The 18,380-nt window shown below is 37.4% G+C and overlaps 1 protein-coding gene across 1 annotated transcript in view; it reads right to left on the minus strand.

Annotated features, from left to right (window-relative positions):
* The window catches only part of NBAS (NBAS subunit of NRZ tethering complex), a 158,697-nt gene extending 140,780 nt beyond the window's left edge, over positions 1-17,917 (minus strand). Inside the window, exons 1-9 of the mRNA XM_030447262.1 lie at positions 17,771-17,917; positions 12,856-12,910; positions 12,227-12,263; positions 11,039-11,116; positions 10,280-10,327; positions 9,124-9,167; positions 8,618-8,751; positions 7,777-7,910; positions 7,566-7,664 (exon numbers count right to left, since the gene is read on the minus strand). Of these exons, the coding sequence (XP_030303122.1) occupies positions 7,566-7,664; positions 7,777-7,910; positions 8,618-8,751; positions 9,124-9,167; positions 10,280-10,327; positions 11,039-11,116; positions 12,227-12,263; positions 12,856-12,910; positions 17,771-17,914 (773 nt within the window). The 5' untranslated portion in view covers positions 17,915-17,917. The remainder of the gene's footprint in view (positions 1-7,565; positions 7,665-7,776; positions 7,911-8,617; positions 8,752-9,123; positions 9,168-10,279; positions 10,328-11,038; positions 11,117-12,226; positions 12,264-12,855; positions 12,911-17,770) is intronic.
* Between the last annotated feature and the right edge of the window lie 463 nt (positions 17,918-18,380).

Here is an 18,380-nt window from a genome sequence, read left to right on the forward strand (position 1 = left end):
TTTGTGGCATTTACTCCTATCCATTTTCATCCACAGATTTCCAAATAAGGAATATCTCCCAACATTTAAAATAAAATGTCTAGATAAAATTTGAGTTTGTCACCTACCCTTGAAAAATTTTAACAATTACAGCTTAAGCTTACGAAAAGTTCTGGTAATTCTGCTTGCACATTAGGCTTCTGTCTCTTCAGACATGGTACAAAAGCTATTTCTCCTCTGGGGAACTAAATGGGTTAAGGCTATTCTATTTTGTTTTCTAAAGCCACCCACCCAATTACAAATGTACATTTAATAATTCCTTTCACACAGTTGGTGACATTTTTAAAGTTTTGAGGGCACTTACAATTACTGCTGATTGCCACTAAAATGTATCAAAATGTCTTACCTTGAAACCCTTTCACCTTATTGTACACCTGATTACTTTGATGAAAACTTTGAAAGTGGAAGTTTACTAAATTTGTTTGGAAACATCACTTTAGTGACCAACCCATCAAAAAGTAATGTATCTGCAAAAAAGGCATTGATTGGAAAAGCCCAGTGTTCAGTCCCAGGACCATTCCTTTACCAATTGTCAAGGGCTGGTTTACTCTTGGAGAGCTCTACCATCTAGCGGCTGACAAGCATACAGCACTCAGCTGTGATATGCGTGGACATCAAAACATTTCCTACAAGAGCCAACTAGAAAAAAAAATCTTCTATCTTTAATCCCCTCTAAGAGGTCAGTAAAGCTTATTTACTGTTCCCAAATCTCAGGCAATTCACAAACATACAACAAGAAGGCTTATGCCATGGATGGTTATTGTCTCATAAGGTTCTTAATAGTCTTAAAGAATTGCCTAAGACAGAAATCATTTTCACCCTTTTCCACAAAAACAGCAACAAAAGACTCCCATCTTTACCACCATAATTAACAGGAAAATGGGTAATTTTGCACAGAGGATCAGAAAGTAAAGCATAGAACAACTATGAGGAAATATTTCCCTTAATGCAGTGCTGTTTAACTTTAGACTATGCACTTCTGGGTAAGCATCCATGATGCAGTGCTTTCTTTGTGTGTATTGTTCCAAGAACAAACCAAGTCATCACTTAAGGAGCAAACATTCCTATCAGAGTCAAGGAAATCTACCATGAGTTGCACAGATCATATTTCTGACTCCTTAAAACTAGTGACTCAAATGACATCTATAAGCAAACATACTTCTTGAGTAATTAGTATACATTTTTTTGAGCAATAACACAGAAAAAAGTCAGATACAACATTTCACCTACTACAGCCTTCCAATAGATAACTCAGCACAGCAATTGAGTAATGAAGATGACAATTAGCAAAGTATGGTATTAGACAATCAATGAGAGAACTCTGTAGCAGGAAAGAGCCTTTCTTGCTCCTGAGGCTCAACGAGCTGCTGACCTCTCCATTGCCTCGCACAAGAGTGAGCTGGCTCTGTGGGTGTGGGTCCCACCTTTATTGGCCCCCTGCTCTTGCTCATGCCCAATAGGGAGCCTGTTCTAATCAGGCACAGGTGGACTCACACCCACTCTTTGGCAAATCGAGGCACCTGGTTTATCTTGTTTCTCTACAGAACTCCAACACAGACATAGCATCAAGAGAAGATGGTACTTCAGTACTCTGTAGATTGCTGGAGAAACTTCATCATAGAACTGAGAACACAACTGTTGTTCAGTCAGCACAGCAATCCCAGCGCTAAAATACCACAGAACTCCTTACAGTGATACCACTTCTCTAAACAAGCCAGTAACATGAGCGCATTAAGCCTTCCATGGGGCGAACTTTACATCTCCAACAAACCCAAGTTGCTTTACATTTTAACAGTTTGCAGTCTGCACCAGCTGTTTTGCTTTCAATCATTCTGGGCAACTGGTTGGACAATTCTCAGGTATAAATTTGGATAGGATCTCAGAGGAACTTAACAAGACCCCATTTTAACCTAAAAGAGTATTTTTTTCTCCAAGTCATATCAAGCACAAGCCCGATGTGAGAATGTTTCTGGTACAAGGACTCTTAAGACTACAGGGATTGGTTGAAAATAACAATAATGGAAAAGCAGACATTTAAACCCAAAACATTAAGCAATTCCATACTCGAGCAACTCAGGAAATCACAAGCAATGAACAGGACAATGTAGCAAGTTGAAATTCATTCAACTTCAGGAAACCATCAAATACTAGAAACTACTTGAACAGTTCATTATTTTTTCATTAAAGAACTGACTTTAACCAAGGAAGTCTTGGAAAAAAGAACACCAGTCCTTCAGGAAAATGGGAAACAATAACACATGAGGTACAGCCACCAAAAAACACCACAGTTCTTACAGAAAAAGATCAAATTTTCTGTTGATTAATGGTGAAAAGTGTAATTAGGAAGAGAACTATTCAGAGAGTAAATGTAATGCACCTAATTATCTGTTTGTTTACCTCCTGCATATTTTTTCTTTTCCTTCTCCCTGACATTTCCATTCTGCAATTTCCCTCTGTCTACCATTGCTCTACTGGAGAAGTCTGACACTGCCACTACCAAACTGCTGGCCCCATCTATCACGAAAGCCATCTTTTAGACATGCTACATAGTTGTTCTGAGGAAAATTTAAAAACAAAAAAGTAACAACTTTGCAAGTATATTGCAGAACTTTACCAAAAAAATGAACTTCCTGCAGAGACAGGGGATGAAATTCCTTGGAATAGCTCAGATATGTTTTAGAAAAAAATACTTATCTACTCTGCTGCAATTTATGTCCATGTTAGCTAGTCAGAATGAACAGATTGGGTACTTACAACCAAGCATACAGTCAGTTCAAATCAGTAAACAGGAAGTCGGATCTTAAAACTCTGAAAGATGTTGACAAAGTCAATCTACACTCAAAGAGGTGAATTTCTTTTTTTCACACAAAAAGCAAGTTTCACATGTGTCTCTTTTGACAGCCTGACAATGAGGAAAGGTTAAATAAAATTACAAATTATTAAACAAGAACTTCATGGAATTGCTACAACACAGCTATCAACTCCTAATGACCACAAGCCAGTAAGCATAATCTTCAAGATTAATTTATTTGTGGTCTTGTCTATCCATAGGCAACTAAATAAGCTCTATAAGCTCCAGCTTCCATTGCAACAAGCCATCTAATTAAAAATTTCAACAGCAGCAGTGAGTAGAACTCCATTACAATTGACTGCACTGTGACAGAAGTGACTAAGAGACAAATAGTAGCACAAAGACCTAGAGAAGAATTGTCAATAATTGTGACAGCAGTAGCTCCAAAACTGCCTGAACAAGCTCTCAGAAACTCCATCAAGATAAATCTTTTCTAAGAAATTTCGGAAAAACTGTCACATACAGAGCAACATATTTATAATTCACAAGTATCTTTCAGGATATATGAAACTCAATCACAGCTGGAGTGAAGATGTCGTACCAGCTTAAAAACACAAAACACACAACCTGAAGACAACCTTTTCCCAGGACTGCAGAGAAATTCATCATGGCAGCACGTACTCAAAAGCTTTTCAGAAAGCAAAATGAAACAGTAGGGGCAGAAACTATTAAGATGAATAACACAACTGCCATTCAAAGAAAATAAGTACTCCTGAGAGCCTCAGCAAAGATTTGGTCTTGTTTACCAATTATTTTTTCAGGACTAGACAGGAGATGCCTCCAAAATAACAAGCTGACAGGTAGACTGGGAGCAGAAACACGAGTTTTTTTCAGTTAGTCTTAGTTTTAAGAAGATAGCACAACTTTTTTTTTTTTTTTCCTCCCAGTAATGTGAAAAATTACCGTTCCCAGCCAAATACTTGGGTTCTTCAATCACACCATACCAGCTGCAGTTTTATGCCACACCAGATGGTCACAAAGCAGCCTTAATTTAATATACCACACTAAATAACTTCCTAGAAGAGAGAGTTTTGTCCATCACGCTGTTACAGACATCAAGATCAAATGCAACATCCTCTAGTACTTAAAATGTTAAAATCTTAAATAATTTTTATACTTGCATATGCTTTCTACACAGAGAACAGCCAGCATGCAGCATTTTGTGCAAGTCTCTGGGCTCCTTTTCTAGATTCCCTTAATCTTTCATATTGTTCTGTAATCATCAAGAGGACTTCTGAGAAGTCTTTGAGGCACCTCATGATGCCTGGCATTATCAGGAAGAGCTAGCTAGCAAGCTTTGGAAGCTTTTAACAAGGTCACCCAGCTGTTCTTGTTTAAAGGGTGCTCTGAGGTTTGTTCCAGCTCACTCCTGATTAGGAAGGGGAAACCCTTTAAGCAAGTCCTAGACAAAGACCCATGTAAGTGCCAAACCACAGCCAACAGATCGAGTATGTAGTGCAACAGTTTGCAGAAAATGATGTCCAGGAACTGTCTCTGTACATGTTCTCAGCAACCAAGGTGATAACTCATTGCCAGGCTCAATCCCCAGCACCCACTGGAGCAGCTACTCCAGCACATCAGAGAATTCAACACACACCACATTCTTAAGAGATATGCAGGTCTTGGATAACAGGGACACAGCTTCAAGCAACCTGCTCTAGTTGAAGGGAAATTAATTAGATGACCTGCAGAAGTTCCTCCAGTTTAAAAAAAACCAATTGTCCTTACAATACATACTCTATTTCAAAGGTTTCTACAAAGTTGGGCTGAAGATAACTACTATAATGCTGGTCTCAAGAACAGTAAGCTCAATGAGGCATCCAAGAAAAAAAATAGAAAAAAAAAATTAAAATAAAAAAATAAAAAAATAAAAAAATCAAGACTTCTATACAATTCTTCGCTCATGAGTTTTGGTACAGATGAATTCCAATGAATCTAAAACCCTACATCTCCTCATCAAAAATTTAAGCTCTAATAACAAACATTCCATGTGGCAACTGCAGATAACCCTGAAGCAAGGCATTCTGCTCCAGATTAGGTGTTGAACTATAGCACACATTGAAGCAGGAATCTAAGTTTTATCAACCAGAGTGCACCATAAATTCCATCACAGATGAAGGCTTGATCACTTGAGAACATCAACATTAGGCATCTAAATGAAGATATATAGCATTTTTCAAAAGCAGTGAAACTCCTTATTATACTTTTTTCCATGGTATTCTTTCAAGTTTTCCTACAGATTCAGATACATTCCCTGCTGGCAAATTATCTTTAAAATTATCATACACTTACTTGAAAAAATTAAGCGTTTTAAGTTCTTAAGTGCTATTTTATTGCACTGCAATAGGTAATGAGCAAATACACAGCAATATAAAATACAGTAAATCAAGACTTGCAAGCAGTGGAGATGCACCAATTTAACTTCACCATCTGAAGCTAAATGAAATGCAAGGAAGAACAAAGTGACAAGAGTTTCAAATTTAGAAGTTTTCTACCACTGCGGTGTAAATTAAACCAGAAAAGACTTGCCTACATGTTCTTGCTGTTTCTTTCCATTCAATTCCATTCAATTTTGCATTATTTTAAGTATCAATTCAACTTACTAAGCAACTCAAATGGTTGTATATAGCAGAAGATAATTTCAGTCACAGGGGTCTTCACCTGACTAGTTTTATCTTCGTGAAATGAGTCATAATACCTCTTGGTAAAAACAAGTAATCCCTGAATGCATATTTTACACAAACTTAGTGCTTCAGCAACAGATATAACTACATCTTTTCATGTAAGGAAAGGGCATTTCTCTCCCTAGAAAACATGGAATATAAACAACAACAAAAAGAATTGCTAACAATAATCTTCCATAAAAAGATAACTTTAACCAGTAATATTCTGAATAACCTGTTCTAAGCAAAAATACTAGTATTATTTTCTGATCTTTTACTTCACACTAATATCAAGTTTTAAAAATGTGAATCTCATGTCATAATAGGAGGAAAACCAAAGCCATTACTTTTCTTGGAGATAGGAAGAAAGAAGGAAAACAAAACTGGGTAGGCTTGCCTTTTTTCCCTACTTCTCATGTTTTCAACCTCTACAGCAAGAAGTTGTCATTAGCACACACCAAACAATATCCATATTATGGTCGACAGCCAGCTGATTTTCTTTGTATTTTCTTGCTAATGGGTTCATCCATTATAGCAGTTCAGCAGTTCTGACATTATTTACTCAGAAATGCACCAAAAATGAAAAGCAAGCACATCCATCTATTCTAGTTGTCAGAATAATTATTTCTCCATACTTTGAATATTAACCAATACTCTTTGCAACACTCACTGTTATAATCAATCTACTTCCTAATAGTAGGAGCAGAAAACACAACTACAGAAACAAGTGTCAAGAACCATCAGACCTGGTCTAATCAAAGGAAAGAATGATTAGGTTCTGCTCTCTGGTCAGATAGCACTACCAGAGCTCCATAACCCACACTTATTACCTCAAAAATCTAAATTTAGTATACCAAGTATTAATTTTGTGCAATTACTAGATACTAACAAGGTAAAAAGAAGGAACCATACTCAAATATCTTGTTACTTTGGTAACAAGATAAAACAGTATTACTTCTCATTAATAACCATTTTTTCCTCAGATAAATAGGACAGCTCACTTAAGACTGAAGAATAAGTTTTCATACAGTGAGTTTCTTCTGGTATTCTGTAGCCAAGGCTGATTTCCATTTAAAATAAAGCAGTCATATAAACACTGCACTAACAAATTAAATCCTAGTAGATCTAATAGAAGAAAAATACCTAGAAGGAAGTTAAGTTCCTACATCTGAGAGAAACAAAACATTAAGTTGCTGAGATTAGCTTGCTATGTAACAAGTAGATATTAAAATAAAACAAAAAACTATATATATTCTTAACATAAGTAACTGACTAACCAGAACATACTCCAGTTATATCTGGTTCAAGAGCAGACAGTCAATTAGTCCATATTTCAAGTATGGCATGTGTACCCAATACATTACTACTAGAGAAAACACAGTACAAGACAAATTCAAATTCCATACAGAAAAAGCAACAACAAACAAACAAACAATCTTAAGTATAAATAAAAATTAAAAATAAAAATTAAAAATAATTTTTAAAAAAAAGTAACTGAACTTATACATGAGCCTTTACCCTCACCAAAATCAGAAACATCTTTGGAAGCTATTTCTGACATAGTTTAAAAATGCTACTTACAAGATACTCAAACAGTAAAGGACATAACTTGATTATTCCATTAGTAAAGCAAGATCATCAACTAGGGCTTCTTTCCTTGATACAACATGTAGTAGTTTGAGTACAAGAGACTAAAGAGGGAGGGCTTTCAGACTATGAGAGAGGCAAAACACAGAGGGGTCCATTCCCTGCCTTTCCCTGTCCATTCTCTATGCAGGTTCTGCAGACCCCAGCCCCTCCTCTCTGCCGCCCTCTCCTCACTTTGCTGCTGTCTGCCCAAACTGCTAAGGCCTGACACAATAATGTACAAGTTGTTCTTACTGACTCACTATATACTAGTATTAAAATAGACTTTTCTTTCTCTCTTTCCTTATACAAAACACTTCAATATTATTTTGCCACTTTTGTTCATCATTTCCTTATTATTGGCAGGTAGCAAACAGAACACTTACCTGTGACCAGGATGATAAATTACAGTAGTTATTCCATGGGCATAATGGCTGCTAAAGCTGAAACTATGACTTTCTTGAAAGCTTTGATTTGTTCCAACACTAAATATGGGAAAAAAAATACAGCAGTTCAGATTTCTTTTATTTAAAGAAAAGAAAGAATTCTATTGAAGTTCATTGTATTTTCTCAAAGTAAATCAGAATTTATGCTTACCTTACAAGATAACTTCTCAGCTCTCCACGGTAATTAACAACAAGCAGTTCAGCTGACCACTGGGCACTTGCTTTGTATTCTAGAAAGATCAATCCAGCAATAGCATAACTCAAGTCTCCTGGAAAACTTGCTGTCTTTACCCAAAAATGCAGATAGACATTGAGAGAAAAAGGGGATTAAAAAAAAAAAAAAAAAAAAAAGTGTCTTTGTTACTAATTTGATATTAAAATGTATTAAAATTGAAAGCTTCACAGTTTGTATTAGTAACAAAATACACCCCCTTTTATAATGATTTTAAATAAATCTTACTACCACTTGAGTCACCTTCCCAAATTAGTTTAGTAACTTTGAATATGCAAAATATAAAATACATTTTGTGGGGCAGGCCAACAGCAACTATCTATCCTCATACCAAGAAAAAAATAAAAGTCCTCATATTGTTCCACCAGCAATATTTCTTGATTTAAAGTGTCTCTGCATATAAACTGTAGCTTTCTAATCTACTACAAGAAACTAATTATTTGCACACACACTTATCAGGTGACTCTGTAGTTTCATAATCTGATGTACCTGCAGATATATTACAATTCTAGTAAAAGATTAAGATTCTGACTAAATACATCAACACAAGGGATATGCTTTGCAGCTGCTCCACATAAATTAAGTTTAACTATAATATATCCATCATATGATAAACACTTCACAGTACATTTGCACATGATATTTATTCCATAAGATTTTGTACCAAAGTATGCCATGATTAAAAATGGTCAAAGAATGGAAATTACCCTTTATTCTTATAAAAAGTTTCACTATATTCATAATGTGAGAGAACCCTTACCGGTGAAATGACCAACAGCTCACTACCCGTCAGGTCAAACACCCTCACTGTTCCACTGCTTTCAGCATAAGCAAGCAATGTACAATCATGACTCCATGCCACTCGCCTCCACTGAGGGTTAGGATCCTTTGGCACTATGAAGAGAAAAGAAATGAAATATAAATATGATCCCTTGCACAGAACAAAAATTCAGTTTCATCAAAAACTGCAGGGTGCCAACCACCAGTACAAGCTTATCTCAGAGCAGAAAAAAACCCAAAAGCACTATCTCCAACATCCATTAATTTTAACTAATGCTCAATTTAAGATTCAGGTTTTATATGTTAATCATCATGAAGAGTGGGAGGATGGGTAATGGAACAAGTCATAAAGCAAAATTATTAAGAGATTCTTCCCAATGTTTTTAAGAAGTTATACTTTAAAGTAAGCCAATACCAACACTAAGCATTGTATGAATAATAAACAATGACACTAAGTAATGATGTAGAGATTGCTATATTGCATACCTTGACATTTTCCAACTATGGATCCAAAGTCATCTTTTGCAGACCTGCAGGAAAAAAGTCATGTGGAACAAGAAAAACAACCACTATTAAAATTTCCAGGATAAACAGAATACTATAAAAATACCCCGAGTACATCATTCAAAGGCCTGCATGTACTTAACTACTTGTTCAAAAAGGTAGATAGTAGTCTTCACCCTTAGGCAGCTACAGTAACTAGCAATAGTATCTTAGAAATCCTTCTCCCAACACATAAATATTAATATCTCTCATTTAGTAATAATGCTGTTCAAAATAATGATGTTCAAAACTTCAGCATATAACTTCAGGGAAAAAAACAAAAAACAAACTAGTCAGTATACTGTGAGTTACAATTTTAACAATTCAAGAATAGGGTTACATTAATACAGTTGAAATGCAAGATTTATTTTATAGTCTATAAGCTGACATTTATGGTGTTCACACCACTTCTGATTGAACAATTTTCATACATTGGCTTCTTTACATATAAATGGGAGGTCTGACCTTCTAGCAAATGATTTTTTCTGAAGGAAGTAAACACACTCAATCAAGATGCTTTCTACAGCTAAACATGAACTTGAACTGACAAAGAAGAGCTTGTTGGAAAGCAAAAGAAAAAGGGGAAGCATCAGTCTTTACAAAAATCCACATTACATGTAAAAGAAGTTGAAGTAATATACATGCCAGCTACTCTACAGAGAAGCAGATTACTAGCTCCCTCTCCCATTTATTAAGAGAATTTCTAGAGGGAACAGAAAGGCAAAGGTTAGAAAAACCATGATTTGCATTCACTGTTTTGAAGTATCTTAATTGTTTTTCATAGAAAATTGTTTTTCATTCACAACTTGAAAAAAAAAAAAGAGACATACAGATAGATATTTATTAAATTTATCTGTAGCATTTACAAGTGGGAGTATGAGGAGGGCCACTTTTTTTTTTAATGGGGAATGGTCAAGAACTCAGAATAGAAAGCTTCTGCCTTATAAATGATAATATATTTTAAGATTGCTTTCAATATATTTAACATTAAAGAAAAAAACAACAACAAAACACACACAAAAACATTTTAAAGCAGCTAGTAAATTATTAGAAACACTTCCTCAGAACTCCACAACTGTGGTCATGAAGCAACAGTTACCTGATTTCTACACATTGGTCTTGAACAACTGCCAACAATTTACCATTGCTGAAAGAGAAAAATAAAGGTGTGAAAGCCCATTTAAGGTCCAGTCTTTACAGAATGTGCATCAGAGCTCTAAGTGCTTTACTGCAAGGTTAGATATACATTTCTTCTTTCACAAATCAAAACACTTAAAATCTTGCTGCAGGGGATGTTAGAATCAGACATTACTTACAAATAATTTTATCACAGCAATATCTAAAACTATATATTACTTTATCTGGAATAAATAACTTATATAATTCAGTAAGTTACATTGTTTCCTTAGGTGTAGATCTTAGTACCTAGCATACAACACTGCAATGCAAGTGGCATGTTGGGTATCATCAAAAGGAATCATCCCTTCCCTCAAAGAATCACCACAGTTCTCCAAAGTGGAGAGCTTTTGCTGAAACACTGCTCATACAAAATGCCAAGTTACAGGTCTTTAACTCATCAATTCAGGCCTCAAATTTGCAAGCCACTTTGCCTCAAAAGCTAGAAGAACATTCAGACCTGAGTGAGAGCTGCATTAAACAAAGGGAACTCCCTAAGACTGACTTCTTTCCCAAATCCACATGTGAAAACACCTTAACTAAAAAGAATATAACTTTAGCACAGCATTAATTCAGCATCATTACCAGTGGAGACACCAGTGGGGTCGGGGGGGGGAGAAGCATGGGAAGCATTAGTATTTATACTACTACCAAAAAATGTAAAAGCTTGTAGGCTGGTTACCTTGCAAGTACCAGGTGCCAGTTGATCTGCTTACTAACTAGACGAACCAGTCCAGTAGGTAGAGAAAATTTTGCTGGGCTGAAATAACAATAACATCAGTCTAAATCAGAATGTACTCCTCACAAAAGCAGCCAGGAGAGATACACATGCCAGGAGATGTAGCTTTAATGCAACTATTAATCACCTGGGAGGTTTTACTTCCTAAACATGAATCAACACTGCACCCTGCCAATGATGAGGGCTAATAACATCCTTGTTTGTAGTAACAAAACAAAACCACGTATCAAGGGAACGGATTATTTACTCGTCACTCCTTATATTCTGGTCAGCAGACAGTGTTGGGCCCACTCAATTACAAGAACACCAATAATGTGAAGGGCCACCAAAATGGTCAGAGGACTGGTACATACAACAAGGAGATGTTGAGAGAATTTCACTTATTTAGGCTGGAAAAGGGAAGGCTTCAGGGTCACTGAACAGCTCTCTGACACCAAGCAGGTACCGCAAAGATGGGAGCCATTGAGATGCATAGGCAGGAGCATAAAAAAACATGATAAATCCTTCGGTGGGCTTGGCAGTCCTGGGTTAAAGTTTGGATTTGATGATTTACATAATCTTTCCAACCTAATCTTTCCAACCTAAATGATTCTGTGGTTCTATCATTCTAAAACAAAGGAGGTTCCAAGCTGACATAAAGAAGAGAATTCTTCACCACAAAGACAGTCAGGCACTGAAACAGGCTGGCCAGAGTCTTCGGGATACCCATCCTTCAAGCTTTTCAAGATCTAGCTGGACAGAGCTCAAAGGAAAAAAGCAAAACAAAACAAAAAAACAACAAATTTCAAAAAAACCCACACCAAACCCAGAAACAGCTTCACTTGCAACATCTCTGTCAGGAGCAGGGAGGACAAATAGGTGAGCTGAGAAAAATGACTTTCCAACTTCAGGTTTACTCAGGCTTCTCATAAAAGCAAAATGTCAAACCAGCTCTTTTCTAGATACACTTCAGCTGCAACTCAAGAAATTAAAACTTAAACTTTTGGAGAGATAATACCCTAAGCATTGCCTGGGAAATATTCTAAGCAAGAGTTCAGTTTTACTCTTACTAAATGTACCTTTCCATCAAATCAAAGAGCTATAAAAATGCTAACAAATGAAAAGACTAAACACCATTTTTATCAAACCTACCTGTACCAGATATACTGAAGCAAAAACAATGCAGGACCTACAGTGGAAAAAGAGGCAAAAATTACATCTCTAGAAGCTATAGAAACATTCTCCAGCTCATTGCACACAGAATCTCAAATTTTCACAAAATAAAAATGTATTAAGGGTAAATGCAAATGGCAGAACAAAAAAATCACTACACATTTCTGTAAATTCTAAGAGAAATTCCTACTGGATTAAAATGCAAGTCAGTTACTGCATAAAGCAAGTGTTGGACAGCAATGGAACATAATCAGAATGTAAAGCCTCCTTAAAGAACTAAGAAGCAAACAGCCCAATACACGAGCTAGTAAAGAAAAAAAACAACAACAGTACCTTGCAAAACACAACAGAGGTTCATTAGTTTGTCTTAATAAGATAACAGAGACAAAAAAGCTCAAACAAAAAAACAAATTAAAAAAAAAACAAAGTGATACTGATAATCAGAAAACATTTTCCTGAAGAAAAAAAAATATCCTGCACTCGACTTTCATTACACTAGCTATGGGCTCTATTGCATTTACACTGTTAAACTACACAAATTGTAAATTTTACAAGAAACTTGCACATCATTCTTATGAGTCCTGAGCATAAGAACAAGTCATATTTACCTGTAATTGCTCTACTGATGATAAATGATGCACCATGTTTTCTGTTGCCTCTTGGCTGCAATTACAACAATAATGGTCAAACACTATGTCATAAATTTTAAAACATTCATACATATATTCACTAATTAAATGTTACTTGCCTGCTAGCCTACAAGTTCTTTATGTATTTTCTATTACTTGCAACTTTAGATGGTGAGCAATTTAACTGCTTAAGCTAAAATGAAAAAGTAAAGCCAAATATTTTAAGTGCCAAAATGCAATAAGCAAAATGCACTACAGATTGTCAATTGATTCAGCTTTGCCTTGATCTTTGTGTAGTAACAAAAGACATTGATTCCTAATTTCATTCTCCTGTAAGGTATTATAAATCTTTCTTTCTATGCAAAATGAACACAGCAGTTTGACCTGTACAGTCCAGAAGGCGAAGCAACTGATGTTCAGCATATTATAATAATACATAACAGCTAAGCTACATAAAGACTGCTCCTGAAAGTTTTCTGAAAACTAAAAAAAAAAATAAAAAATAAAGGCCTTCTGCAGAAAAAACTTTTTTATGTAAATTTGTGCCAGGTAACACAGCCACTCAAATCACCACCTCTACTCCAAACAGACTCACACAGTCTTTCCAGCAGTTCTGCTCTACCAAAGGCAGACAGAAGTGAACAACTACACTTATTATACAAATAAAAGCATCCTCCAAACACAGAAAGAAGAAATACAAAACAACATAGGATGTATACTCTTAGCTATAAGAAGAGGTAAAATAATTTGCCAATAAGAAAGTAGGAAAAAAGGATTAAATTAAGAAAGGGACAGTAAAGAAAGCATCACACACAGATCTTCAAAATGAGCAGTCATGCTTATACTGTTCTAGTGAAAATATTAGAAGACCACAAACTGAGAATTACAGTAGGCAATGAATGAATTTCCTCTTCCTCTCAGTATACAACAGGCAACAAATCATAACTTGATAACTGAAATATTCAGACCTCTCCAAGTTACTTAGCAGCAAACGCTGAAAGACACACATATCTATTAAAATTCTGGAGTATATCCATGTTTAAAAAATAGTATTTGGTCTCCAAAATTGAAGTTATCGAAGTACAGGTTAGCAGTTTTCTACATAAACTTTGCAATTCAAAAATAGCCTTTCAAATACTCAGGCTGTCAGCTCACAGCATGTAAGAAGCCAAAACAGCTGTATTAGTAGAAGTTGTTCCAAATTCAGGATGATGAACCAGGAAATAACAAAGTATTCCAGTAAAATAAGTAAGAGTATATATTTTTTCTTACAACTATTATAGTACCTCAGGGAGAGCTAGTTTGGTAAGGTGGTAAAAACAGAGCTTGTTAAAAGCTGCATTAAAAAAAGCTGCACTAAGAAAAATTCCCAGTACAAAACTTGCTTATAACTCTTTAGAATTATTATATATATATATTCTTAGCTACAACTCCTGAGCCTTTCAGGCTCCTCTTCCACGCATCTAAAACCCTTCACAAATCTGATTTACCATTATACTCTGAAGACCCATATTTTACTTTTTATAATATATTCCTATCACAACAGCAATGGCTACCAGATCTGCTACATTTCTTTTTTAATTCATTCTCATTTGGGAAAACAACTTGAAGTTATCTATTGCCAGAGCATTCCAGAAATAAAACCTAAGTAATTTCCTTGCTGACAAGACACTCAATTTTGGATTTCATTGCACACCCAGTAAACTTACAGGGGTGAAGGAGGGAGACATGCTGAAGGTGTTGGGGAAATATCCAAATATTATATGGCAATGAGAAAACCCCACAGAATCAAGTGATATGTTCGACAACATTTCAAAACATAGACACTGCTTGTCTTCTGAATGAAATGAGAAGTTCAGTTTGCTAGTAATTACACAAGTGATTTCACAAGTTCTCCCTTGCATGCTCCTCCACAGCCACTGCCTCATTCACTATTGTCATTGATCAGCTATTCAGGAATTCCATTTATTTTCATTATATATTTGGGGGATTCCAAATACATGCACTGGGATCATTGCTGATCACAACAGTGCATTGTATACAATGCCATCATTACACTGAATACAGACTAGTTGATTTCTGCACCACTCAGCTGGCACTATCAGTTTCTTGCACACATCCTTTACAAATATCTGTTATTCCCCTTTCCCAAAAATACTAATATTGGGAAATTCCATAATGGTGAATGAGAATAGCAATAAGAAGTAAAATCCAAATATGCTGCTCATATATGCAGTTCAATATCTAATTCATGCTGGTTTTATCAGTGTCTTGAATTTAACATGGCTTTACACGGTCACCATAGAAATGGTCACAATCACAGTTTTAAGTGCTCAACAGTCTGCAGTTAAAAATTAATCATCCCAAATGACATAACAGGAATGCAAAACAAAATCAATGGAGACCTGTGAAAACTGTGTTTTAATATTTCTTGGTTCATGTCCTAGATGACAGCCTAGAAGGCATTTAATTTCATTTCCCCTGACACCATTAAACTTTCTTTTCCTTTCTGCTGCCCCTCACCTCACTCATTCCAAACAATTCAGCTCTAAAAAAAGGCATGGAGTGTTTTGTGACTTTTTCTGAAAATTGTAAATAAAGCAGGATTAAAAGAGACAGATGTTCCAAAGGGAAAGTCACTGCCACCTAAATAGTAACACTATTAAGGCACCTTAAGGAAAAAACTGACTCATGCTGAGAAAATAATTTGTTTGCTTATCTATGTCAGTGTAAGACCAAATTTTCCACTAATACTGTAAAAAAGAATATCAGAAGTGTCTTTGGCTATCAGCACTCTTCAAGAAGAATGTAAATCCAAACAAACTACAGAGTGTAGCATTTTTAAACATTTCTACTTCTGCCATTCAGATTGGGAATTATCTTGAAAACAAAATAAATAGGGAGGAAATACCAAGTTTAAATTAGCCTGTACTATTTACTGAAGATAATGAGCAGAATTCTACAGTGTTTAGGAATTTTAACTATCAAGGCAGATGAGGCACCTCAGACTCTGGTCCACAATAACTTTTAATTAGCATACCCACACACTGCCACTAAAGGGTCTCACACTACACTCAGCTCTGACTGACACACTATTCACCCTCTGTGTACCTACCTATATGAGTACCAGGGTTATCACTCAACAAAAGGAAATGCAATGTGATGGTTTCTAAGACTTAATCAGTTCTTTAATCAACTTACCATACAACTTCAAGCATACTAATGACAGCAAAAGAGAAGGGATACTTGTCAGAAATGTGCTCCTATAAAGCAGCTGTAGAATCACAGCCTCATACCACCACACCTAACTCCTCCTCATAGTTTGCAGACACTATTTACCTTCTCTCAAAATATAATTAAATAGAAATAGGTGCAGCTGTCTGCTCTCCTATATGGACAATCTATGAAGTCAGCAATTGGTAAAAATGCAATTATATTTTCCAAGCTGCTACAACTGGGGATTTACAGATCAAGAAAAACAAACAAAATGAAAAATCTCTGATAAATAAAACCATATTTTTATGAGAGTAGCTTTAGTAATTATGAACAGATACATTCTTCCACCTGTGACGTTTTTACATTTTCTCTGTTCAGATGTTTTCATTAAGCATAAAACTTTATTAAACACTTCAATAAACTCCTTTTAGTGAGAAATGCATTAACAACTGCAGTGGACTAGAATGCCACTACAGAAAGAAACAAAATCACATTGCTTGTGTTCTCTATGTCCAAATCAAACAAAAGCAGACATAGAGATTGCTAGCTCAGCATGTTACAGGAGAAAAAATAAAAAAGAGATGATGAAAGAGCTTTTCAGCTTTTCCCCTGACCCAAGAAGAATAGGCAGAAGTAAGCAAAAGGGTCTAGAGCACAAGCAGGAGGAGGAGCTGCTGAGGGAACTGGGATTGTTTAGCCTGGAGGAGGCTGAGGAGAGATCTCGTTGCTCTCTACAACTACCTGAAAGCAGCTTGTAGTGAGGTGGGTGTTGGTCTCCTCTCCCTGGTAACCGGTAACAGGACGAGAGGAAATGCACTCAAGATGCACCAGAGGGTTTAGATTGGATATTAGGGGAAAAAAATGTTACAAGAGTTGTCAAGCACAGGAACAGGCTCCCCAAGGAAGTGGTGGAGTCACCATCCCTGGAGGTGTTAAAAATATGTGCAGATATGCACTTCAAGACAGGGTTTGGTTGGCGTGGTGGTGTTGGGTTGAGGACTGGACTTGATCATCTTAGTGGTCTTTTCCAACCTTAACGATTCAATTAAAAACTTGTAATACAAGAACAATGTTTTCCTGATTTTTAAGCTTTGGCAGCCTTTTGTGTGCCTTGTAGACACAAGATGATTTATCTTTTCTTTTTAACTCTCCTAAAAACACAAATGCAAATGTTCTGATACACCAGTCTAAAGAGGGATTGAGTTTTCCTCATTCAAGGCAAACTCAAGAAAGATCTTGCTTTCACCAGGAGAGCTTCCACTGCTCTCAGTTTCTGGAGATGAGACTTGGATTTTATTACAGCTTCCCTCATATCAGCTCAGCAGTAAAACCTGGTATACGTTGTTCACACGTCTGACCAAGAAAAACTTCAGGACATCCCAGGCAGCACAAACAAGGGTGGCAACGTGGGAATTATGTGACACAATACCATGGTAGGGACAGGTCAACCACAGGGACATCTTTAGCGCTTGCCCCTGCTGCCCTCCCCACTCTTGTGCCCATCAAGGAGGGAGCATGCAGCTCGGTGAGCATCCCTGGAGGCAACTCCGCATCCCCAAGGCCCTCAGGGCCGGCGGCGTGTCCAGCCCCGGGGGCAGAGGCCACATCCCCACCCGCGCCTACGTGGCCGGTCCCGTCCCCTCCCCCAGTCCCCGGGCCATGCCGCGGCGACACGCACCTGCACCTCCGTCTCCGGAGGCCACTCGGTGTTAACCAGCAGGTCGTAGAGGATATTCTCCTCCCCGTCCTCCTCCTCACCGGCACCGGCCATCCCCTCCTCTCTCGGCGCCGCTTCGCCCCGCTCCCTGCAGGCGGCAGCCATGCTGGGCCCGCCCCACCCACCCAGCGCCGCCGTGACGACGGTGCCCGGCGGAGACCAAACCAGTGAGGCCCAACTGCTTCGCGGGGCCGGTGGCCTGTTCCTCTTCCAGCTCTGTCCCCGGCCGAGCGCTCCTGGGGCCGCGTCCCGGGGCCGAGAGGCCGAGAGGCCGCTGCCTTCCCTGCCCGAGGGGTTCCGGGGCGCTGAAAAGGCGCCTGCTCCGGGGGAAACGCGAAGCTGTGGGCAAAGGAGCAGGATCGTGGAGACCCTCAGCGGGTCCTCTGAGGGCAGAAACTGCGGCTGGGGAGACCTCAGCCTTCCCTCTGAGCCGTGAGGGGCGGGGAGCACTTCTGGGGAAAAAAAACAAAAATAAAAAATCCGAGGAGACAGCTATCAAGTGAAAATATGATGTCGAGCTATAGAGAGGTTGTACAAATGAGCCTTTTGATCTGCAGCTTGTCTACTGCCC

This window comes from Calypte anna, chromosome 3 (assembly GCF_003957555.1).
Source record: "Calypte anna isolate BGI_N300 chromosome 3, bCalAnn1_v1.p, whole genome shotgun sequence".
NCBI classification, from domain to species: Eukaryota; Metazoa; Chordata; class Aves; order Apodiformes; family Trochilidae; genus Calypte; species Calypte anna.